The sequence below is a fragment of the Pseudopodoces humilis genome, chromosome 18, assembly GCF_049639895.1.
Source record: "Pseudopodoces humilis isolate 2021_Gansu_Grassland_sample_001 chromosome 18, ASM4963989v1, whole genome shotgun sequence".
NCBI classification, from domain to species: Eukaryota; Metazoa; Chordata; class Aves; order Passeriformes; family Paridae; genus Pseudopodoces; species Pseudopodoces humilis.
This window is the reverse complement of record NC_142217.1, coordinates 1619200-1644816: the sequence shown is the minus strand read 5'-3', so window position 1 is coordinate 1644816 and position 25617 is coordinate 1619200. Positions and strand designations below refer to the sequence as shown.

The 25617-nt window shown below is 53.3% G+C and overlaps 2 protein-coding genes across 3 annotated transcripts in view; one reads left to right on the top strand and one right to left on the bottom strand.

The window, feature by feature from the left end:
• The window catches only part of LOC148182897 (uncharacterized), a 164575-nt gene that overhangs the window by 106040 nt on the left and 32918 nt on the right, over positions 1 to 25617 (top strand). The window lies entirely within an intron of this gene.
• LOC106629043 (uncharacterized) overlaps positions 1 to 25617 on the bottom strand; it is a 32859-nt gene that overhangs the window by 812 nt on the left and 6430 nt on the right. Inside the window, exons 1-2 of one of the 2 annotated variants that reach the window (XM_088063825.1) lie at positions 14502 to 14553; positions 13131 to 14315 (exon numbers count right to left, since the gene is read on the bottom strand). In XM_088063825.1, coding sequence (XP_087919951.1) covers positions 13309 to 14315; positions 14502 to 14553 — 1059 coding nt within the window. In that variant the 3' untranslated portion in view covers positions 13131 to 13308. Of the gene's footprint in view, positions 1 to 13130; positions 14316 to 14501; positions 14554 to 25617 lie in introns of those variants that run through there. The other variant, XM_088063824.1, reaches the window with a different exon arrangement.

Here is a 25617-nt window from a genome sequence, read left to right as displayed (position 1 = left end):
AGCGTTTTCAAGACCTTATTGTCCATTTCCATAGTTTTAACAGAAAGATATTTCAGCTTAATTAAAGCATCTTCTTAATTCTCTACCTTTTCTTTTCTTTCTTGTCACTAGTAGTTTATAAAGTCTCTTTTCATGTTGATCACTCTCTTTTCTCTGTCTGGATAAAAAGATTAATCCGCAAGTCTCATCTGGGAAATGAAAGAGTTAAAATCTTGCCCAGGCTGTTGTAGGTAGTTCTGTGGCTTCGGCCGGTGCAGGAGCTGGAGCCGTCTGCGATGGAAAGTTCCTCATGGCTGCTCTGGAGAGTGCAGTCGCCGCGCCCAGCCCGCTGCAGGCCCAGAGCCCTCTCTCCTTCTTCACTCAGCAGTCTCCAGTGAATCCAGCCACAGCAAAAAAACCTGCAGCCGAGCCAGAGATCGGCTCGGCCCGGCCCGGCCGGAGCCCGGAGAAAACCCCCTCCACAGGGCCCGCATCCCCCGGCCGGGAGACGCTGGGCCCAGCCCAGTCCCCGCCCGGCCGCATGGCCTGGGCAGGGAACGGGAAGCCTGGGGCTCTGCCGCCCTTCCCAGCCAGGAAACAAAGAGAGCCAAGAGAGCTCTGGTTTTACACTTTAAGGTAGGGTTCACAAGTTGATCTCACTTTTCAATGGCCTAAACTGCTGTCAATTCTCAGCAATGACCGATAATTGGTCAGGAGAAAAGACGCCAGGCAGATCCCAGCAACTTAAACTTTCTTAAAGGTAAAGTAACTCCATGACAGGCACTGAACAGGCTCCCCAGGGAAGGCTCCCAGCTCCAGGGCTGGCTGAGCTCCAGCAGCGTTTGGCCAGCGCTGCCAGGCCCAGGCTGGGATTGTTGGGGTGTCCTGTGCAGGGCCAGCAGTTGGACAGGAGGATCCCCATGGGTCCCTCCCAACTCAGCCAATTCTGTGGCTCTGGGATCCCATGAGCCTGGGGATGGGCCTGCAAATGGTTGCCATGGCAATGGACTCTGGCTCCAGGCCTGAGCTGGTGTCCATGGCAACCACCCCTGGCATGGGGCTATAGCCACAGGGGCCTGTGATGGTTGCCATAGAAACAGACCATAGCAACAGGTCCTGGTGATGGCACCAACTTCAAACAACCACTACTCTGTGCCGGAGAAGATCCCCCAGAGACAAAGGGAGGAGAAGTTCCTCTGTCTCTGGGGAGCTCTCCTGAAATGGCTCACGAGGACTGCAAGAGTTTTTTCTTAGCAGCTCACCAACTTCTGCACAGCCTCCATTCTAAATAAATCCGGATATTCCAAAGAGCGCTCATGTTTGTCCCACTGCTCTGGTTTTGACTGCCATAGGGTTCCTCTCTTCCCAATAGCTGGCACGTGCTGCGTTTGGATTCAAGATGGGGATGCTGTGGTTCAGTCTGGGGTGGTTTGGTTTCTGCTGAGCAGGGCTTGCCCTCTTCAAGGACTTTGCAGAGTCCCTTGGTACAATGCGTGTTTTCCTCTGGGAAGGGAGGGATGAGTGTTGAAGACAGAGACAATAAATGCATTAGAAAACTTGCACTGTGTCTCTGTCCATGTTTGTCAGGTGACCATCCACATCCTGGAAGGGGACAATGTAATTTCTATTTTTTTTTTTTTTATTCATGTATTTAACAAGTCAATTTTTGTTGTGCCTCACATTTTTGGCCACCTTCATCTCCAGCTGAGCTTTCAGTGCACCAGATTTCTTGCTGCAGTGGCAAGAAGCATCTCTGTACTCTTCTCCTGACCTTCATTCCTTGTCCTCTTCCAGTCCCGCCCCAGGGATCAGGGACCTTCCTGGGGCAGATCCAGGGGGATATCCAGGACTATCCCGGCCTGGGACGGGTGCCAAGGAGATCCAGGAGGGTTCAGTGTCCAGCTCTAAGTCCTGGCACACCCTGTGCCGTGTTCCCAACAGCCCCGATTTCCAGGAAGGAGCCACAGCAGCCTCCCGGCCATCCATGGATTGTTCTTCCAGGAATTTGCTGTGGAGCTTGTTTCTGTTTTCCTGCTCTTTCTGAGCTCCTGTCAACATGGCATGGAGCTGGAAGAGGTAGAGAGGAGAAAGGTTGAGAAGGAGAAGACAGAGGGAAATTGCTGGGGAAAAGGGAGACACACACCCCTAAAGGTGGCCAAATCTCCAAAGAAGCTAAGAAAAATCCCTCATAATTCTTTAAGTCTCCACAAAATCCCACAAAATTCAAGAAAAATCCCACAAAATTGCAGAAATCTTCTCAAAAGCCCAACAAATTCCAGAAACATCCCACAAAATCCCCACAAATTTCGACAAAACCTAAGAAAACACCTCAAAATTCTTCATGTCTCCTCAAAAGCCTTCACAATTCCACAAAACTCCCGCAAAATCTCCTCAATATCCTGCAAAATTCAAGAAAAATCCCACCAAATTGCAGAAAAATCCCACACAATTCCCTAAATGTTCTGAAAACGCCACAAAATTCCAGAAACATCCCACCAAATCGCCACAAATTTCCACAGAATTTCAGAAAAATCCCTCAATATTCTTCAAGCCTCCACAAAATCCCACAAAATTCCAGAAAAAAATCTCACAAAAATCCCTCAATCTTCCCAAAACCCTACCAAATTCCAGAAACATCCCACCAAATTGCCAGAAAATTCCACAAAATCTAAGAAAAACCCCTCACAATTCTTCAAGTCTCCTCAAAATCCCACAAAATACCAGAAAATTCCACAACAGTACAAAAAATTCCCACCAAATTGCAGAAACATCCCACCAAATCTCCACAAAATTCCAAAGAAGCTAAGAAAAATCCCTCATAATTCTTCAAGTCTCCACAAAATTCAAGAGAAATCCCACCAAATTGCAGAAGTCTTCTCAAAACCCAAAAAAATCCAGAAACTTCCCACTAAATCTAAACGAATTTCCACAAAACCTAAGAAAATACCTCAAAATTCACCATGTCTCCTCAAAATCCCTCAAAATTCCACAGAACTCCCACAAAACCTCCCCAATATCCTGCAAAATTCAAGAAAAATCCCACGAAATTGCAGAAAAATCCCACACTATTCATTAAATGTTCTGAAAACGCCACAAAATTCCAGAAACATCCCACCAAATCTCCACAAAATTTGGGAAAAATCCCTCACAGTTCTTCAGGTCTCCTCAAAATCCCACAAAATACCAGAAAATACCACAACATTACAAAAAATCCCACAAAATTCCAGAAACATCCCACCAAGTCGCCACAAATTACCACCAAATTTCAGAAAAATCCCACAAAATTCTTCACGTCTCCTCAAAATCCCTCAAGATTCCAGAAAAAAAACTCACAAAATTCCATAAATCTTCCCAAAACCCTACCAAATTCCAGAAACATCCCACCAAATCTCCACATATTTCCAAATAATCTAAAAAATTCCTCAAAATTCTTCATGTCTCCTCAAAATCTCTCAAAATTCCACAAAACTCCCACAAAATCTCCTCAAAATCCCACAAAATTCAAGAAAAATCCCACAAAATTGCAGAAAAATCCCATACAATTCCTTAAATGTTCTCAAAACCCAAGCAAATTCCAGAACCATCACACTAAATCTTCACAAAATTCCACAAAATCTAAGAAAAATCCCTCACAACTCTTCAAGTCTACTCAAAATCCCACCAAATTCCAGAAAAAACTCCAACAAAATTGCAGAAAGCTTCTCAAATCCCCACCAAATTCCAAAAACATCCCACCAAATCTCCACAAAATTCCAAAGAAGCTAAGAAAAATCCCTCATAATTCTTCATGTCTTCTCAAAATCACACAAAATACCACAACATTACAAAAAGATCCCACCAAATTCCACAAACATCCCGCAGCCCGACGGCACCAGCGCACCACTGGAGATAGTGCTGCTGGACAAGGTGTCCACAGGCTTCCCCGGTGTGGTGCAGCTGCTGGAATGGCTTGAGCTCCCCAACGCCATCGTGATGGTGCTGGAGCGCCCGGAGCGGTGTCAGGACCTGCGACGCTTCATTCGGGCACGGAGGTTCCTGTCCGAGGAAGAGGCGCGGGAGCTGTTCCAGCAGGTGCTGGCGGCCGTGCAGGGATTCTCCCTTTTGCTGCCAGTCACAGGTCTGTGTCTTCAGCCAAGTTGCTTTTGAGCAGGGCTGGGTGGGGACCCATCTTCCAGCCTTGCTGGCAGCCTTTGCCTGCCACTCTGCCCAGGACTGGGGATGGGGCTGGGGCAGCCAGCCTGACAAAACCCCCATGGTTGGGGGTAGCAGAGAGGGGGAGCCAGAACCTGTGCACCAGCTGGTTTGGTGTGCAGGTGAGAATGGGCTTGGACTGCTCTGCTCACCTGGTTTGCCTTGGTTCAAGATACTTTTTGGGCAATGCCAGCAGGGAGGATGTGGGTATGGTTTTTCCCCAGCACTGAGTGGGTATTTCCCTTTGTGTGTCATGGTCAGGCCTTGCCAGGGTTTCCGCTGCCCTCTTCCAACACCAGTGGCTTCTTTTCCAACCCCAAGTTTGTACCCAAGTCCCAGGTGCTGGTGAGAGGGCAGCAGGTCACCCCGTGTGCCACTGGGGCAGCCCCCACACGCCCAGGGATGCTGGGGTCAGGCTCTGGGAGCAGCAGCATCCCCCTGATGAGCTCCATCCATATTCCATAGGAACACCGTCATACAGCCCCCCGGAATGGAACGACTTCGGGTGGTACCATGGCGAGGCAGCGACCGTCTGGACCCTGGGCATCCTGCTGCACGAGATGGTCTGCGGGGAGCACCCTTTCAGGAGGGGCAGGAACATCAGATGGGGCCAGCTCCCGCTGCCACAACGGCTCTCCCAAGGTGGATCCTCATCTCTGGGCACGGGGGGAACACCAGTGTTGGGAGACAGCAGCGGGCTCGTGAGCATCCCGCTCTGGCAGCTGCTGAGGAGGTGGCACATGTCCTGATCTCCTGGTCTCCCCCAAAACAAAGAATTGATGGGAAAGTTTAGGCCCAGCTCTGAGCACATCCAGCGTGGCCTGGGCATGGGAATAGTGGGGCAAAGCAGACAGGAGCCTTCTCCAACTGACCAGTGGTTTGTGGTTTCTCTCCCCAGACTGCCAAGTTCTGATCAGGTGGTGTTTATCCCTGAACTCCTTGGACAGGCCCTCATTAGAAGACCTGTTCTATGATCCCTGGATGCAGGATATTCATCAGCCCTAGAAGAAGGGAGAGAGCCACAGGCACAGTGATGCAGGGACCTGGTAAGTTACAGCTCCACACATGCCCTGGCAATCAGCAGCAAAGAAACCCAGACTTTTTTGTCCTGCCTGTGTCACTGCACTGGGCTTATCAAATGGGAACACACAGCCCTTGTGCTGGAGCTGAGCTGCTCTGCCCAGCACTGGTGGGCACCATCTGAGCTGGTTTTGCTTGTCCTGCTTCACTGACAGCCGGCCCCTGGGCAGAACCCTGACAGCCTGGTGTCACCCCAGGGCAGAAGGAGCCCCTGGAGAAGCTGTACCAGGTGGGGCTGCTGCTGCTGCTGGAGACATGGAGGACAACAGCAAGGATGACAACCTCTTCCTGCACCTGGCCAGCGGGAGCTGGCGATGATGGACTTTGATTCTGGCACCTTCTTCAAAGCCAGGCTCCACAGTGAATTTTCAGGTAAGTCCAGACCCAGGGGATGCTCCCAGATTTGTGCATTGGCCGGGAACCAAAGGTTTCCCCTTTGCTGGGGCAGATGCAACCGATTCCTCAGTGGCTGCCCAGCTGGTTTTTGGCAGGGCTGGGGACGTGGGCTGGGGTGGTTACGAAATGGGAGTGGGATCCTGGCCCTGCCAACAGCCCCCAGCACCCACCGTGCCCCGGGCTGGGGCTGGGGCAGCCAGCCCGACACAAACAAACCCCCATGGCAGGAGCACAGGTGGGACTCCAGAACCTGAGCACGGCTGCTTTGCTGTGCAGGCAAGGAAGGGCTTGGGCTGCTCCACTCCCCTGCTTTGCTTTGGGATCACCGTGATTTTGGGGGACAGTGCAGGGGGAAAGGGAGAAAGCATGGGCTTCCCTCACCCGTGGGTGGGTTTTTCCCTAGAATGTAGGGGTTGGGCCTTCCTCAAGCTCCTGACAGACATAAGATTTTTTACCATTTTTCTTGTTTCCCCTTTTTGTCTGTAACCTATTTTCATTAATTTGTTGTTTGTTTTTTCTAAAGGAAGCGTTCTAGGTGGGGTCCAGTCTGGATCAGGAAGTGCTTGGGACCAGCTGTGGCGTGGATGGGCCGTGCCCTTGGAGAAGACTGAGGACATCGTTTGGGACCAGCTTTTCTTCTGGCAGCGGATGGTGTGAGGTGGGTCCTCATCTCCTTGGCATGGGTGGGACAAGAGCTTTTGGGAGATGGCAGCGGGCACAGGAGCATCCTGCTCTGGGCAGCTGCTGAGGGGCTGGATCTGCCGTGGCTGGCTGCAGGCTGGGCACATGTCCTGCCCTCCTGCTCTGCTCCCAAAGGCAGCAGTGATGGGCAGCTTTGGGCCCAGCTCTGAGCACGGCCAGCATGGCCTGGGCACCGCGGCTGGCTGGGACAAGGGGACAGGAGCCTTCAGCTGACGGGCGGTTTCTGGTTTCTCTCCTTGCAGCCGGGCTCTGCGGATGCTGAGGCTGCTCTGGGCTCTGCCAGGGCTCTGCTGGGCTCAGCACCGGGCCGGGATCAGCCAAAGAAGAAACGGTGTGACCTGCAGCAGAGACTGGAGCATTTTGGCAACGCAGCTCAAGTCTGCACAGTGTCCACCTCCAAGGGAAAACATGACACCCTCCAAAAATTAAACTTGTTCCATAACTTCTGAAATTAAATCCATCAGGGATGACCCCAAATGACATTTTTCATCTTGCTCAAGCTGTAACTCAGCCCTTCTCTGAACAGTTGTGTCCCCACACCTGCCTTTTACTTCACAACTGCTCCCTCCTTTCCCCAGTGAGTTCCCAGCCCATCACAGTCTCCATCCCAGTGCAGCCTTCCTTGATGCCCCTCACCACGAGGAAGGCCAAGCCCCAGGCTCAGGGACTCATCCTGTCAGTGGCTGAAGAGCAGCAATGTCTGTCTGTGCCAGGGGCTCTTGGATGTCTCTGTATCCGTGGACAGAAGGGTCTGTCTGTGCCAGGGGCTCTTGGGTGTCTCTGTATCCATGGACAGGAGGGTCTGTCCTTGCAAAGGTTTCCATAATATCTTGGTACCCGTGAGTATGGAATGAACACAGAGAGTGAAAGTGTCAGTCACGTTGTTTGCACACTCCTTCCTTTCCATACAAGACACATCCATGCACACCCCCACGTAGAGATATATTAAAAGGATAGGGATGGATAGAGATTTCCCACAGAGCTCTAACTTTGGCATAACTCACCTTGTAAGCCATGGCCAGGGCATTTTTTTCCCAGCTCTGTGTCAGTAGGTGTCCAAGAGCTGAAGGGAACAGCATTTAGAAGCAGTTTCAGGATTTCTAGGCAGGAAAGGGAGCTGACAACCATCCACATAACTCACCATATTCGTCGGGATGGGCTGCTGGTTCTTTAGGAATATGGCACAATGGAGACACGAGACTTGGGATAATCCCAGCTCTCTGTGGATCTGTGCAAAGGTGGAGCAGCAGAAACACCTTGTGTCTTCTTTGGGGACACAAGGTCCAAGGAGCTGGGGTGGCAGAGCGTGACCTGGGCTGGTGGCAGGTGAAGTCCCATTTCATGACATCCTGGAGTGGCACAGGACAAAGCTCCAAGCAGCCACAGCCCCACTGAGGAAGTCCTTGGAGTGCTGCACATCCCATAGGAAAAGCTGCATTCACTCAGGCCATTGGGATTTATCACTTCCATTTGCAACACTTTAGGTCCAAGTTTCAAACTGCAAAATTTTTACACTCAAGACACAGTCATGAAGAACATGTATTTCAATTTCCTATTCCTTTAACCGCAGTGTAAAATATCTTAATATTGGAAAACATCCATAAAATCTGTAAAGGAAGGCAGCTAACGGATCCTTTCCACTAGCACGTGTACAAACTAAGTAACTAAAATCAAAGCTGAGTTCTCTTTTTCAAAAGATCAGTTACCTCTTTCTTACTGCAGAATTATAGAAGATTTTTCACTACACATTTGGGAGTAATTTTTATCTTTCATATTTTTTTGTGGTTTTTTTTGTTTTGTTTGGTTTTTTGGTTTTTTGTTTGTTTTTGTTTGTGTTTTTTTTTAATGTTTTTGGTTTTTTTTTTACAGAAAGCATGTCCTAGAAAAGGCATGACCTTTGCTCCTGGTTCCCGTGTGGAGCAGCTCCCTTCCCGCTGGCTGAGCTGCTCAGGCAGAGCCCGGCAGCTCCTGGCCCTGCAGGGCTGAGGCTTTTCCCCGTTGCTGGGCACAGACTGATGGAGCAGCACTGCTGAACACGGGCACACGCAGAGGGAGCAGAGCAGCTGCCTTTGCCCACCTGAAGCTCCAAGGCCAAACTCTGAGCAGGCACGGCTGGAAGAGACTCGCAGGCTCCCTGTTGGCTCTGCTGCCCCACTTGTGCCCGGCCCAGCTCTGCGTGAGGCAGAGGGAGAACAAGGGGCAGCTCCCTCCCAGCCCCAGCCCAGGGACCCCTCCAGCCCCGGGCCTTGGGCCACTGTCAGCACCCGCTGCTCCAGCCACCGCTTCTGCTGGCACTGACAGCAACAACCAAACTGGGGCTGGTCCCGAGGGAGCAGCAGCAGTGCCTGGATCTGATCCCTCAGTCTGGGGCAGCCCCCTGGGGGAACAGAGGGCACAGCAAGAGGGACAAAACCAGGCAGGGGCAGAGACTGGGAAGAGCCAGAGCTGGGAGCAGGAACAGCTGCTTCATTGCACTCTTGGAGAAAGCTCTGGGCTGGGTCAAAGCACTGAAAGGTGTGAAAGGCAGAGAGGAGGCCACACCAAACAATGCTCCTGTTTTCACACCCTCCTGTAATAAATGGAAATGAAACTAAATTATAACTATTTGGAAAATTGTTATTATTAGAAGCAATCAAGGGAATTGGTGTTACAAGGCAGATGTAGCCCTCTACAGATGTTACAGGTTAAAATTAAGGTACATTATGTAGTTTTGAGATAAGAAATGTCCTAAGACAAAATCGACCTTGAGATGGATAAAGTTGGAACGACTTTAGGCACAGGGCTTGAAAATTATAAAATATAAGACTAATTAGTGGAGCACAATGTTTACATAGATAACACAATGCTTAGGACGCTCACACAGCCCGCAAGGTTATCCAGAGGACAATGAGGATGAGTGTAAGCCTTCGTCAAAAGACCACCAAAAGATGACTGAAGACCCCCTAGCAACAAGTGAAGCATGCACCATGAAGAACAGTGATGTAAAATTAAAGAATCAGAAATAAGATGAGACTTGCTGGAAACATGAATGAATATGTATAAGTATACAGTATGTAAATTTAGTTTGAATTGCTTTGTTTTGTACGTGAGGCAGGGTGAGAAGCCCTCTCCGTACCCCAGTCAGTTTTGCTTATGCTTTAATCATATTTACTGGCAAGCTATATTCACATATATATTCATACATATGAATAGTGAATTTAGTGAATATGAATATATTCACTAAATTGTACTCTTTTACTAAATTGTATTCCTTCTATATCAAATTGCTATTCAATCCACTAAATTGTATTCTTGCATTCAATTCACTAAATTGTATCTTTTTTTTCTTGTTATTAAACTGCTGTTAACTCAATAGACCTAGTTGTCCAAATTTCAATTTCATTTCTGACACTGCCCTTGGGTGAGTTACAGCCACAGCGAGAGGGAGGAGGAGATGATCCCACCCATGGCTGCTGCTGGGTCCAGACATTCACTGAGATAAAGCTGAGCCAGAGCTTCAGCATCTCCCCCAAAATCACAGAATCACAGAATGCCTTGGCTTGGAAGAGACCTTAAAGTTCATCTCGTTCCACCCCCTTCCATGGGCAGGGACCACCTTCCACTATCCCAGGCTACTCCAAGCCCTGTCCTACCTGGCCTTGGACACTTCCAGGGATCCAGGGGCAGCCACAGCTTCTCTGGGCAAGCTCTGATCTCTGCCCAGGTGAGCAGGGACAGGAGCCGAGGGAACGGCTGAAGCTGGGCCAGGGCAGGGCTGGGCTGGAGATCAGCAAAAGCTTCTTCCCCCCCAGGGGGCTGGGGCACTGCCCAGGCTCCCCAGGGAATGGGCACGGCCCCGAGGCTGCCGCAGCTCCAGGAGCCTTTGGCCAGCGCTGCCAGGGATGCACAGGCTGCGATTGTTGGGGTGTCTGTGCAGGGCCGGGGGCTGGACTCCATGATCCCAATGGGTCCCAGATCCCAGCTCAGCCCCTTGTGCAACTCTCAGCCTTTGGCTCAGCCTTTGTGTCCCCTGGAGGCGCTGGCAGAGCTGATGGGGTGGGGCAGGAGCGGGGCAGCCCCAGCGTTCCCCTGGCAGTGACACCACAGCCGGGACAGCAGCCCCAGCGTTCCCCTGGCAGTGACACCACAGCCGGGACAGCAGCCCCAGCGTTCCCCTGGCAGTGACACCACAGCCGGGACAGCCCCAGCGTTCCCTCCCTGGAGACGCTCCAAGGGAAGCGTCCAGAGCCGCGTCCAGTCAGCGGAACTGAGCGGCCACTGAGCACCCCCGGCCTGGGCTGCTGTGGATTCCTCTGCAGACAGCTCGGGGAAGGTCCCCTTGGCCACCCCCACAGTGCCACACACAAGTGTCACACACAGTTACAGAGCTCTGCCCACAGCTCACAGGGGCAGTTAATTTAAAAAAAAAAAAAAAATCACCATGAAAAAGAGAACTCCTACCTGGCAGAGTTGTCCCACCCTTCAGTTGAGACACCTGCATGCACACAAGACCTGGGGCTGCAAAAAATGAGGCTTCATAGGCACATTTGCAGGAAAAACGGGTTTAGGACCGGCTATTAGCAGAACTGTTCTCAGCTGGGTGAAAAAGGCCCCTTTGGCAGCTGCAGGGCCATTGAAAATGCAGATCCTCAGGCCATGGTGGAGAAAAGGGCTCTGAATTCCCCTCCCCTGACACACAAACCCTGCTCCCAGGCTGCTCCCCACACAGGATTCTGCTGGAGGACTGTGGAAAGCTGAGAGTTGGCTCTGGCTTCTCCACGTTCCATGTCCTAAAGCTGCCTGGGAGAAGAAATTTAGGGTCAACTCCACTGGCACAATCCCTCCTGGCCCAGGGCACAGCCCCAGGAAGGTCTTTGCTCCTCCCTGGGCCCTCCCTGAGGAGGCTGGCAGGGCTTGCAGGTTTATGGCATTTGTCCTTGCTGCCCCTCACATCCCACTGCCCCACAAAGAGCCCCGAGCCACCCGTGAGGGACAGGCCCTGCTGTGCCAGGCCTGGGCTCAGGGCTTGGCCTTTCTGCTTCCTCCAACCCAGCCAGGGCTGGCTCAGCATTGCAGTTCCCTGTGCTGTGCCCCAAGCTCGCTCGGGCCCTGCTGGAAAGGGACCTGAGGTACCTCGATCCCCTCGGGCAGTGCATGGGAGAAAACAACAAACTTCTCAGGAGGGTGGAACAAACTTTCAGCTGCAAACTTTAGAGAATGAGGTACTCGGGAAATCATCAATCTGCATGCAATTAGAGGAAATCACTTCACTAAGCACTGACTGAGCCAACTCATCCAACCCATCCAACTTCAAGTTATCCAGATTTTGAAAACTGGAAGTCAGGAGAAGCGAGAGAGGGACAGAGATGCACAGTCAGCCTTGGATCCAGCGCCATCTCAGCTGCTGTGAGCTCCAGGGCCGTGGCACATGTCAGTGTCACACCCGTGTCACAGCCTCACCTGCTCTGCTCCCTCTCCCAGCTGGGGTTTTCGGGGTGCCAGGGCCTTGGCAGCCACTTTGGGGCTGGAGCAGAGGCTGCAGTGGCTGGGCTGGGGCAGTGACCGTCCCACCTAGGCAGAACTTGCTCTGCCCCCAAACACACCCTGGAGATGTCTGGGGCCATTCATCATTTCTCTGCTCTCCAGCGCTGAGGCAACGCACTCTGGCTACAGCTCTGAGCTCGTGCCCATGGCAACCAGCCCTGGCAATGGGGCTCCATGGAGCTGCTCTCAGGAACCCCCCAAGAGTTGGGGAGTGCCCCAAAAATACCTCAGAAACAGATACCCCAAAATCTCTTCAGGAATGTGGAATATCCAAAAACTCACTCAGTAATAGACACGCCCTCCATTCATCATCCCCAAACTTTGACTGTCTCACTGCAGACCCCACCCCACCTCCCCAATCCCAACCCCAACCTATCCGATCCCTGCTGGACATCAAGACCCCCTTCCCAAGCCCTATTTCCCCCATTTCACACCTCCCAAACTCCATCCCACCCATCCTGCCCCACCCAATGCCCATCTCACCCCTCCTGATTTGCATCCCACTTCACCCAGGCCCCTTCCAACCCCATTCCACCTGATGCCTTCAGAAGGCTGACCTAGAACAGAGGCTGGACAGAGTTAAGAATAAAGTTTATTAGAAGGCCTTAAAGGATACACCTTGGGCAGTACAAGAGCCTGGACAGGGCTACACATAAGATGGAGCAAAAAATGGTCAAAAAAAAACCAAAACCAACTCATCATGAGGTCTCACATTTTTAGAAGTTTAGGTCCATCTGCGTATTTGGGTTCATTGTCCAATGACAGCTTCAGGTGCCAAAGTCCCATCCTTCTTGTTTTCTCTCTTCAGTCCACCCTTGTTCATGCTTTTGGGCCTGGAACTTGTAACGACTATTCTTGGTATCAAGCTAGAAAAGAAATTGTTTTGTCTACCTACTCTGTGAAGAGAGCTCACTAACACTAATATGTAGTTCAAAACTACAAACCTAGGCAGTGCAGAATGTGAAAAATATGAAAGCTAAAACTTGACGCATCACACCCTGAGGGGCTGTGGAATCCAATTGTTTTGAGTGGGACTGTGCAGTTTTCAGTGGCATTGAGTGGTTTTGAGGTGACAGATCAAACTCTCGTTGCTTTGAGTGCCAAAAAATGGAGAAAACTCCACCAAATAGCTCCACAACACCCAAGTATTTCCCTGAATACCAGATTACCTTGAAGCACTAGTAAAATGTAAGGCTCTAGATGCCTTTGATGAATTTGTAGACTTTTACCCCAATTTTGTCTGTTTTAAAGGGATGAAGATGAATTAAAAGATAATCGGAACGAAATAAAATGATCACCAGCCCAGTGTGTTCCCAACACAGATCAATGGGAACGTGGGTCATCAGAGCTCTGCCCCACGTGGGTCCTCTGATGGGGGATGGAGCTGGGGCAGCACACAAAGCTCTTCCTGCACTTGGGACATTCGCAGGGCTTCCCTTACTGGTGCCTCCGTTGGTGTTGGGTCAAGTGAGAGCTCCTGGAGAAGCTCTTCCCACACTGGGGACACTCGTAGGGCCTCTCCCCAGTGTGGATGCGCCGGTGGGTGATGAGGTGGGAGTTTTGCTTGAAGCCCTCCCTGCAGTTGGGGCAGCGGAAGGGCCTCTCATCTGTGTGAATCTGCTGGTGCTGGAGGAGAGTGGAGCTGGTCTGAAACCTCTTCCCACACTGGAGACACTCGTAGGGCCTCTCCCCAGTGTGGATCATCTGATGGATGGTCAGTTGGGACCTCCGGCTGAAGCTCTTCCCACATTCCTCACATTCATAGGGACATTCCCCGGTGTGGGTCCTCTGGTGGCGGATCAGGTGGGATCTCCGGCTGAAGCTCTTCCCACATTCCCGACACTCATAGGGCCTCTCCCCAGTGTGGATGCGCTGGTGCCTGACAAGGGTGGAATTGTGCTTGAAGCCCTCCCCACAGTCAGGGCAGCAGAAGGGCCTCTCATCCGTGTGAATCCGCTGGTGCCTGAAGAGACTAGAGCTGGTCTGAAACCTCTTCCCACACTCAGGACACTCGTAGGGCCTCTCCCCAGTGTGGATGCGCTGGTGGATGATGAGTTCAGAGTTGAAGCTGAAGCCCTTCCCACATTCCCCACACTCGTAGGCCCATTCCCCAGTGTGGATCATCTGGTGGCGGATCAGGAATGAGCTCCACCTGAAGCTCTTCCCACACTCCAAGCACTTGTAGGGCTTCTCCCCATCCTGAAGCTGCTCATGGACCACCAGCTCAGAGCCCTGGCTGGATCTCCGGCCGCCTTCCCGGCACAGGGTGGGTCTTTCCTCCTCAGAGCACCCTGGGATGGGTTTGGAGCCCCTACTCCGGCAGGATCTCTGGGGTTTTTCCTCCCAATTTGATTCCTGCACTGTGGAGCTGCTCAAAATGGCCTCTTCCACAAGGTTCTGCCCTGGGGATTTGTCCTCCCTGGTCTCCATCCTCAGCTCCTTGTCTGGGGGAGGAAGGACAAGGAGAGGATGGGATTTGCCTCCGTGCCAGAGGGAAGGGGAAGGAGATCCCCCCAGTGCGTCCCCGGCAGGACGGCGTCGGCAGCGGGGTTGTCCTGCAGCCGGGGGCCATGCTGGGCTGGGAGATGGAGCAGGAGAGAGGGGGAAAGGGGCAGTGACTTCCTCCTCACCTGTCTGGGCGTCCTGGGGCATCTTCCTCTTCCTCGCAGCCTCCTTCTCCATCCGACCAAGATTTGGGAATGGGAAATCCTGGTTTGGGGAGAAATACAGTTCATGAGCACATTGGAATAGGGCGTTCCTCGTGCCCAAGTCCATCTCTAGAAATCCCAAGCCTTCCATAAAAACCTCCCAAACACCAAGATTCAGCCCTGAAAATGCCTCCCAGGAGCTCCCCATCTCTGGTCTCTCCCCTTTGGTGTTCAGGGGTTCCTCCCTGTCCCAGCTGCTGGGGGTCACGCTTGTACTGGGGATTCCCCGTTTGCTTGGTCCCTGCCCTCCTCAGGCTGCTGGGAGTGCCAGGAATCTGAAAAGTTCCCCCCAGTTCCATCTCCTCAATAAGGGATGCTGGGACTCCCCATGGTCCCCCCAAGGGGCATTTGCTGCTCAGCTTTGGAATTCTTCATTCTCCAAACATCCCCCCAAAAAACAATCCCAGGGACCCCCGAGGATAGCTGGGCCGAGCTCCCCCTCTCGGGGCACCTGTGGGATGGGGGATAATGACCCCACAGGTGGGGGGCTGTGAATTCAGGGAGTGCTCGACCTTGGGGTTCCTTCTCCTTTCCCTTATCTTCCTTTGTTCCTCCTCTTCCTACTGCTCCTCCTCTTCCATCCCTCCTCCTCCTCCCCCAGGAGCAGTGACACCCTCGGTGCCCCGTTCCCAAACCCCTCACAGCCCACAGCAGGAGCGGGGATGGAGCCGGGACAGGTCGGGATGGGCAGCGCGGGGCTCTCAGCTGCTCCCACCCGCTGGGGACGGGGGGAACCCGGCCTGGGGAAAAGGAGAGGGAAACTGGGAAAATTGGGGGCTGCAGATCCAACCTGGGGCTGGCTGGGGACCCTGGCTGGGGACTGCCAGCCCTTGGGGCTGCTCTGGGGAGATGTGGGAGGGGGGAACACAGAGAGGGCCGGGGGATCCCAGGAGTGGCAGCACTGGCAGGGACTGGTTTGTACTGGGATCATCCTGGCAGTGGCTGAGATTGCACTGGCTGTGTACTGACATCATACTGGGATCATACTGGGAGCAGCTGGGCCCACGCCAAGAGAGACTGTGATCACACTGAGGGAGACTGGAATCATATTGGGATGATACTGGCAGTGAATAGGAGCCTACAGGGGGAAATTGAGACCAGGTTGGGGGCAAATGGGATATACTGGGAGTTACTGAGATCATGCTAAGGCTGACTGTGAGCACCTGTGAGCAACTGGGGTCATGCCAGGAGCAACTGGCAGGAACTGGGAGTTCCTGGGTGCATGCTGGGGGTAACTGGAAGCAACAGGACTTATACTGGGATGAACTGGGATCATGCTGGAGGTGAATACGATCATACTGGCAGGGAGTCCAACTCCACTGAGGCTGACTGGGAGTGGTTGAGAGTAAATGGGATCATGCTAGAAGGAACTGGGAATATGCCCTGCGCTCCCCAGAACCCCGGGATCGCCCCCCATATGTCCCATGTGTCCCCCAAACCCTCCAGGATCCCCGAGTGCCCCCTCAGTGCCTGTTCGGGACCCCCCAAAGCGTCTCTGGATCCCCGAATGCTCCCGACCCCACAGATGCCCCTTCCAGCCACTCCTGGGAATTCATCTCCCATCATCCCAGAGCACAGCTCCGCGCCCAAACCTCCTGCCGTGCCCCGCGCCCTAAAGAGCCCGGTTACGGCTCCCCAGGTTCCCCCCAAGTGCTCCCGAGCCGTATACATTCGCCCCGAGCACCTGCAGCCACGGCTCGGACGCAAAAGTGTTCTCCAAGCGCTTCCCCACACCGCCAAACGCGCCTTCCGAGCCACTTCCGGAACTACAGCTCCCATCATGCTCCGCGGCGCCCATAGAGCGCTATTCCAGCCGGGACTTCATCTCCCGTCATGCTCCGCGCCTCACCGGAACCCATTGGAGCTGTGCCTTCAACTCCCGTGATGCTCCGCGGCCCCGTTAAACCGTATTATACCGGCGCCTACAACTCCCATCATCCCCCGCGGCCCAGAGATTCCCCGTTACAGCCCCCCAAGTGCCCGCCCGGACCCCGAAGGGCCCCCAGATTCCCCTCCCTGACCTCCAAGTGCCCCCCTGGACCCCAAAGTGCTCCCCCTGACCCCGAAGTGTCCCACAGAATCCCCAAGTGCCCCTCCAAGTGCCCACCCGGCTCCCCCAAGTGTCCTCCAGACCCGCAAGTTCTCTCTAAATTCCCTCCCCAGACCCAAAACTGCTCCACATGTTTCCCAGAAAAGTCTCCGTGGACCCCAAAGTGGCCCCTTTTACCCTGTCTGAGAATAATTTAAAAATGATGATCAAAGAACTAAAAATAGGAGTAATTAGCATAAAGAGGGAGAAATAGTAGTCAATTAATTAATGAAGGGAATTGTACTTTGAACCAAGGACCAATAATGTTTTCAAATGCTAAAAATCTATCAATTCTTTTATATAAATATAAAAATTAGGTTATAAAAATACAGAATAAAATTATTATAAAAATTAAAATTTTATTTTTATTAATTTATTAGATTTTAATAATAAAGAAAAGTTGATAAATGTTTTCAGTGCTTTGGGATGTCAGTCCCAGGTGGGCGATGTCAGACATGCTGAGGCTCGGGGTGAGGAGCAGGTTGTCCAAACAGGGGCAGCCCACAAGGGGCTCATTCTTCTCTGTGACCAGACCTCCTCAGGAGACATTCAGCATCAGGATCACTTGGGGAATGCTTCTGTCACCTCTTCTCTCAAGTAGAAAATTTAAAAAAATATCCCCTTGATTGTGAAAAAAAAAGAAAAGTGGCGGATTTTCAAATCTTCCTCCTTAACAGAACTCCAAACTGACTCCAAGCAGCTGCACAAGCCTTGGACTTGAAGAAAATGGAAGGAAGAGAAAGAGCCCCCGAGGCTTTCTGTATTTTAATGAACCCCAGGCTGGATTTGGGGCTGAGTCCAGGACCCTCAGGCACTGAGAGAAGGTTGAAGCAGCTGCTCAAGGAGTCAGAAGCAAAACTCCAAGTCCCTTGGAGCATCCCTGGGCCCCACTGACTGCCGGCTCCTGGCACACTCAGCCATGGCATGGTCCAGTCTCACGCTGGGACACCTCCTGCACCAAAATTCTACCCTGGCAGGGACTTTTCTTTCTCCTCCCCTCCCGGCTGAAGCTGCCAAGCTGCACTTTGGGGAGGTTTCCTTCTCTTCCCACTGCCAAGGAAAGCTGTGTCTCCTGCTGTTCACAGACAGAGAAGGGCTGCTGGGGGATGTGGGGGTTGGAGGCTGCCTGGGGTACAGTGGCCATGAAATCATTGAGTCTTGAAATATTCTGTGAAAGAAGGAGGGGCATCAACAAAACTCCTACACTGGACTTAGGAAGAACAGACTTCAGCCGATTAAGGATGCAGATATGAGGAGTACCAAATCAGCTACTCAGTTTTTTTAAGGGAAACAGCCTTTTAAAACAATGGATTCCCGGAAGGATGGACACACTTCAAGAAAAAAGTCTTGAAGGAGCAGGAACAGCCTGTCCCTCTGTGACAAAAAATGAGCTGGTGAGGAAAATGACCGACCTGGCTGGGCAGGGAGCTTTTGGAGGAACTCAGGGAAAAGATCAGGGTGCATCACCTTTGGGCAGAGGGACAGTCAACTCAGGAAATGTCTAAGGATGTCATTAGGTCATGCAGAAAGAAAAGTAGAGAGGTGAAAGCTCAATTAGAGCTTAACCTGGCTGCTTCTGTCAAGGATAATAAATATGTTTTTATAAATACATTAATGGCAAAAGGAAGGCTATGGACAACCTCCATTCCTTATTGGGGGGGATATGGTTACCAAAGATGAGGAAAAGGCTGAGGTACTCAACACCTTCTTTGCCTCAGTTTTCAATGTTAAGACAGGTTTTCCTCAGGACAAGTGTTCTCCTGAGCTGGTAGATGGGGACAGGGAGCAGAAGAGCCCCCTGTAATCCAGGAGGAAGCAGTCAGAGACCTGCTGAGCCACTCAGATGCTCACAGGTGGATGGGATCGGATGGGATCCATGCTAGGGGGATGAGGGAGCTGGTGGATGAGCTCCCCAAGCTGCTCTCCATCATTTCTCCTCATCAGTCCTGGCTCACTGGGGAGGTCCCAGAGGACTGGAGGTGCCAGTGTGAGCCCATCCCCAAGAAGGGCTGGCAGGAGGCTCTGGGGAACTGCAGGCCTGTCAGCCTGAGCTCGGTGCCTGGGGAGGTTTTGGAACAGATCCCCTTGAGTGCCATCCCACGGCACCTCCAGGATGGCCCAGGGGTCAGACCCAGCCAGCGTGGCTTTAGGAGGGGCAGGTCCTGCCTGACCAACCTGATCTCCTTTTATAACCAGCTGACCCGCCTGGTGGGTGCGGGACAGGCTCTGGATGTGTCGAGCTGGACTTCAGCAAGGCCTTGGACACGGAGAGCCACAGCATTCCCTGGAAAAGCTGCAGCCCACGGCTTGGACAGGAGCACTCTTTGCTGGCTGCAGAAGTGGCTGGAGGCCGGGCCCAGAGAGTGGTGGGGATGGTGCTGCATCCAGCTGGTGTCCAGTCCCTGGTGGTGTCCCCAGGGATCTGTGCTGGGCCCAGTCCTGGTTAATATCTTCACTGAGGGTCTGGCTGAGGGGGTCGAGTCCAGCACTCACAAATTGCAGATGACACCAAGCTGGCTGCGAGTGGGGATCTGCTGGAGGGCAGGACAAGGAGACACAGCCTTAAGCTGCACCAGGGCAGGTTTAGGCTGGACAATAGGAAGGAGTTCTTCCCAGAAAGGCTGATTGGGAATTGGAATGGGCTGGCCAGGGGGGAGGTGGCAGAGTCACTGTCCCTCTCCAGTGGTCTGGGGGAGTGACATCAATCTCTGTTTAATAACTGATTTTGCTTTAAAACAATTGCTTCAAAATTGCTTCCTGTTACACCCTGAGTGTCTGTGCTGGTTTTGTATTAGTTGATATTAGTTGAGGAGGGAAGAAGCCACCCATGCAAATGATTTTTCTAGGAGGGGGCTGCTAAGAGCTTCCTCTGTGCTTAGCAAAACCAATGGCTGGCTGGCTCTGAGAATTGACACCCTTTTAAACCATTTAGAAGCTGGATCCTCCTGTGTGAAATCCCCATTTTAAAGACAGGCACGCCCAGGAAAGCTCTCTGTTGTTTCCAGCTGTGAAGAGTTAACTGGGTGCTGGTCAGGCCGGCCCTGCTCCAGCCTGGCCTGCACCGAGCCGGGCTCCGCCAGGCCCCGGGAGCGGCTCTGGGCTGGGCCAGGCCCCTTCAGCACGGCCCGCGCGGCCCCAGCGGCTGCCGGGCACAGGGAGGGGAAGCCATCGGCCCGCAGCTGCAATTGAAGGGAGCAGGGGCCTGGGACCAGCCATGAGGGCAGAACAGCCACGACTGTTCTGGCCGGGCCCCCTGAGATCTTGGCACAGCCCCAGCGCTGCCTGAAATCCATCACCGTGACTGCTTCGGCCACTGCCCGGCAGAAACCATCATGAGCATCTGCAGGTCTGGGTGAGATATTAACTCTTTCTGTGCACAGATGAGACCTGCAGACCTCGATCCTCCCCTTGGGTGAGAGGAAAGGACAGAGTGGGAGACTAATGCCAGAGGTATGGTAGGCTACACTTGTCTTCATATGTCATTGAATTAGAGAAAAACTCTCTCCAGGGCAAATTATGCAACACTTTGCCTCACAACCCATCACTCTTAATTACAGTGAGAGGTAGGTCTTAATTACAATCCGATTAGAGCAAATCAACATGGTGTGAATGGCAAGAAGAATTTGCTTGTCAACAGATGAATATGTCCCACTCAAGAATGAACAAAATCTGCCTTTACTTGGAAGAAAGTAGACATGGAGCAATGCAGTATTTGGATTTTATCCAGTGACAAATGGGGCAAGAAGCTGTAACAACTCACCTGTTTTACAGAACACAAGTACTGATACAGCCAATAGTGCACCCACATTGAAGGGATCTTCAGGACATTCCTTTATTTCTTAACAAGGAATGGGCAGCAAAATGCTGGCATTTATCTGAACTGGAAGCAATGTTCCTCTCCTGTTTCTCCTTGAGCACACTGTTCTCTGCAGACTTCACTGTGCAGCCCATCAATCCTCTCTTGGCCAACAGCTAAATGGCACAACTACCAAAACACAGGTGCCAGCATCATCACCCCAGCATTATTCCAGCACTGCTTTGATGGTGCACAGGAGCACAGAATGGCTTGGCTTGGAAGGGACATTTAAAGGCCATCTAGTGCAGTGAGCAGGGACACCTTTAGATCAGGTTGCTCAGAGCAGGAGCTTGAATGTCAGCAGGGATGGATGCCCACCTCTCCAGGCAACCTGTGGCAGGGTTTCAAAACCCACAGTGTAAAAATGGTCTTTCTTATGTCTAGTCTGAATCTACCATCTTTTAGATTGAAAACATTCCCCCTCAGTCTTGTCACAACAGACCCTACTAAAAATTCTGTCCCATCTTTTTTATGAGCCCCCTTAAAGTACTGAAAGGTAGCAATCAGGTCTCTGTGCAGCCTTCTCCCTTCCAGGCTGAACACCCCCAGCTATCCCAGCCTGTCTCCAAAGCAGAGGGGCTCCAGCCCTCAGAGCATTTTGTCCCTCCTCTGGACCAGCTCCAACAGGACCATGTCCTTCCTGTGTTGGGCACCCAGAGGTGGATGCAGTACTCCAGGTGGGCTCGCACCAGAGCAGAGGGGTGGTGGAATCACCTCCTTCAAGCTGCTGGGCAGCCTCCTTTGGAGGCACATGGCTGGCTCATGTCCAGCCTCTCACCTTGCAGCAGCCACAAGTCCTTCTCAGCAGGGCTGCTCTCCATCCCTTCATCCCCCAGCCTGTGAGATCAGCTGGGCTGGGACCCTGTCATAGCCCTTGGACAGAGCTGCTGGGCAGGATGAGCTCCCTAGTGAAGAAGGCAGATCCCACTCCCCACACAATTCCACCCTGGCCATGAGGTCACAGCAGCCTGTGGGGTGACAGCAGGCTGAGGTGACAGCAGGCTCTGAGGTCACAGAGGTGCCAGAGCCCCGTGGTTGCACAGCACCACAAGGAGCGAGCAGTCAGTCCTTGACCACGACTGTTGTGGCAGCAGCGGCGGCGGCAGCAGCGGTGCTGACATTGGGACAGCGGTGTCAGGACAGTGGTGGCAGCAAGAGCTGCAGGACTGGCAGTGGGCAAGGCACCATGGCCTTTGCTCTGCGCCTCCTCCTCCTGCTCCTCCTGGCAGTGGCCCTGCCTGACAGGGCTGCCCAGGCTGCTCCGTGGCGAGCACGGCGAGCAGGTGAGCCCACGGCCTGGCTTCCCTTTCCCGGGACAGTGCTCCCTTCTCCCTGGGAAGTGTTGGGGATGGTTTTCCCCAGGGCTTTAGGGAGGGTTTCCTCTGTGGGAGGGAGAGAATCCTCAAGGGCTCTGGGCTGGTCCTGCTGCCCCTCCAGAGATGTTGCACAGGGCCTGCAAAGAGGGTGGAGAGTGACCAGAGCCAGCCCAGAGCTCTCCAGGCCCCTCTGCAGCTTTGGCCATGTCCATTGACATCTGGCACCCACAGCCTTACCTGACCCCCTTGCAGTGCCCAGTTCCCTAAGGCAGAAGGGGATCCCAGCACACCATGGAATGGTTCTGATCCGTGCTCCCTTCTAGATTGGGATCGTGACATGGAGCATCTGAAAGCCCTGGCACATAATGGTTTGAGATCCATGGAGAATGTTGGAGGCAAGTTTTCAATGTCCCTTTCTGCACAGAACAATCAGTGTCAAGGTGGCAAGAGCTCACTCACGTGCCATTTCCCTTAAGAGTCTGAAGGTTGATGGATTCTGGAAACCTTGCCCTGCTCCCTTCTGGAGCCCTGAGTGATCCCACAGCATTGCTGTCAGTGGGAGGAAGGAGCATTTAGCTGTCAATCCTCTTCCCATGTTTAATGCCAGTGTCTCCTTCCGTGTGCTCTGTGCAGCCACAGAGAAGAGCAGAGAGGGAAGGGGCCAGGCCCAGGGCTGTGCCCCAGGGCTGTGTCTTGTGTGGCTCCTTTCTGGCCCCAGGGAGCCTGAGCTGTTTTGGCTGCCGCTGCCAAGCCCTGGCCCTGCCTGGGGCTCAGTTCAGAGCTGCTGGCAGCTCCAGGGAGTCCTTTCTCTCCTGTCTGCCATGCAAGGGGCTCCTTCCATCCCAGTGTGAGGCCATTGCAGGCACGTGGTCCCCCTGCTCCTGAGTGGAAGGTGGAGAGGAGGGAGTGCCTTGGAGGGCACCAGTCACCCAGGTGCACTCACTGCCACTCTGGCCTGAAGGAGAAATGGAACTACTTTCCATTAAGGTCCTCCTAGATGGAAGAACCAAGACACAGAAGACAAGAAATCCCTGGAGGCATCTCAACTTCTGGACAAGATGTTGAGTGATCTGGAGAGACGCCGTGGTGGGTTCATGTCCCTCAGCCTTCTCCTGAGACTCAGCAGCCGGGGGATTTCTCTGCACATCTGGACACACCGTGCCTGGCACAGCAGGAAGGGATCCATGGCAGCCTCACTGCCCTGCTGCTGCTTTCATGCCCTGCAAGGCTGTTTCCCAGCCTGGCCTGGCTGCAGCTTCTCCCCAGCCTCTGCAGGAAGGCATTTGGCATCAGCTGACAGGGAACCCAAACTGCAGCAAGGGTCATAAACAACCTGAGATCCCCTGCAATTTCCCGGTCTTGGGCTAGATCAGGTGTAGGGGCTGTTTGGAGGAGGGAGGGCCCTGGCCCAGCCTCAGTAACCTGGCTGTTTTCCTTGTCCTTATCCATGATTTGACAAGTATTGCCTCCTGAAGATACCACCTCACCTAATGGCGAACAGTTCTATCTTATCCAGCTGTCCCTTTTCCTTTCTCAAGTGCTGGAGCAAATGTCTGTGCAGACGATGGCATATGCTAGAGGAAGCAATGTCTCTGTGCCAGCTCCTGATGCAGGAAAGGAGGAGATGCCAGGCCCAGGCACAGGAGGTAATTGCTGTGCTGGGCTCAGCCCTCGGTGGGGCTGTGTGCCAGCAACTCTTCCCCCATGGCTGGCCCTTGCATGGCTGAGCAGCAGCCAAAGCTGGAGGTGCCTCGGCTTCCAGGCCTCTGGAGCTCATTCCCAGCCCCTGGGAAATGGGACTCGTGCAACAATGTCCATCCCACTGCAGCTGCTTCCAGAACTGGCTCTGAGCATCCAGAGGCCCAAGACACAGGAGCAGCCCCGAGCAGGAGCCCTGCTGTGAGCCCAGGGCCACAGCCAGCCCTGGCTCCCAACTGGGCAGGGGCTGCACTGGCCCCTGACAGGGCCTGGCTCTGTCCCCTTGGGCTGGGGGAGCTGTCACGGAGCAGGGAGGGTCAGGGGTGGCAGTGGCTGCTCAGGGATGGGTTTGGCCCCTGTCCCTGGAAGGAGCCACTGCCCAAGAAGCTGTGCTGTCCCCAGGCTCTGCTCCCGGCCTTCTGGGCTTTGTTGGGTGGCACAGCCTGTGCCAAGGGACAGCAAGGTGCCTGCAGGCCCCAGATCTGGGGGAAACAGAGAACGTCCTGGCCATATCCAGTGTGCTGCCAGCTCAGCAGTGGAGCACAGCACAGGCTCACGCTGCCCATTGCTCCCACAGAAGCGCTTGGCAAGTCAAATATAAATGCTGAGAATCTACCGAGCACCCCAAGAGTGTTCTGCCCGCAGGATGTGCGCAAGTCCTGCATGATAGGCACGGTAGTGATACTGTTCACAGTGCCCCTTTCCATGGTCCTCTGCTGTGTTGGATTCCGGTGGTGGAAGGACAAGAAACGGTAAGTTGTTGTTCATCCCCACCCTCCAGCTTCTTGAAAGGCTGCTCATAGTCAGGAAACATTCCCAGTGAGGCTGCTGTGGACTTGTGGCTAGTCCTTGGTTGCCCAAATAACTCTGCTGAGAGTTCTGCTGCTGCCCAGGCCTTTCATTGGCCTCTCAATTGCTGGGCCTTGTCCTGGGGAGCCCGCTGGGGCTGCAGCCAGTGCTGGCTGCCACTGAGGCTGCCTGGCCAAGAGCAGCCCCAGGAGCAGCGGGCAGAGGCAAAGCAAGGTGGGCAGGAGAAAGAGCGGGGACGAGATTGGCCTTGAAAGGCAGAGGTGCTCTGGGGCCCGCTCCTGGCCAGGGACCCTGCCCAGAGCCATCCCCTGCTCTCCAGGGCCTTGAGGGGCAGCTGTCCAGCTGGGCCAAGCTGTGCCAGCAGCTCCAGCCGTGCTGGGGAGCCTTGGCAGCTCTGGGCCCTGCTGTGCAGGAGGGTCCCTGTGTGCCAGCGGCAGCTGGGGGCCTCAGCCACCTCCTCTCTCCACAGTCGCCCTGCTGCAGCTCCAGCTTCCCGGCCAAGAAGGCACAACTCTCCCTTGCCCCCAGGGAGCCCAAAGACTGTCCGGTTTGACAGCTCTCAGACATGGCCTCAGAAGGAGGAATCGTTCCGGAAAGCAGAACACCAGCACTCTGTGCCTCCTCCACGGCCCCCCAGCCCGGCTGTGAAGCAGAAGCCCCCTGAGATCCCCCCACCTCCTCCCCTCCCGAGCCGGCCACCCTGGTCCAGCTAGGACTGAAAGTGGGCCAGTCACGGCAGGCCTTGGGCCACCAACAGCTTGGGGCATCTGCTCTTGGCTACAAATAACACATTACCTGTGGGTAACAGCCAGAGGCAGTTTTCCTACTCTTTTACCTTCAGCAGGGAAGGGCTGAAGATTCTTCCCATGCCCTGTCTCATCCTTCACTCTTTTGATTCTCATATAGCTAGGTGCTTACTGAATCTTTTCAAATAACTTTATTAACACTTCATGTTTTACCCCACCTACCAAGGGAAAAAAAGAAAAATTAAAAAAATTCTTCAGTTTAGACTTCATTTTTACTGTGCTTGGGCCTCTCAAATTTTGAACAATTGATTTTCCATGGTACTTCTTCCCTTTTCCTTCCTATCTACCAAAAGTTCATCTGGACATGAAAATCAACAGAATTACTGAGATTCACCTCAAAACCCAGAGGAGAATCTGTCACAAAATATTCTCTCTGTGTACTGCACAACAAGAAATATTCAGAGGAAAATACTGTGGGAGCTGAGGCTCGTGGAACTCCCAGAATCCTGAGCCTGCAGAGGAG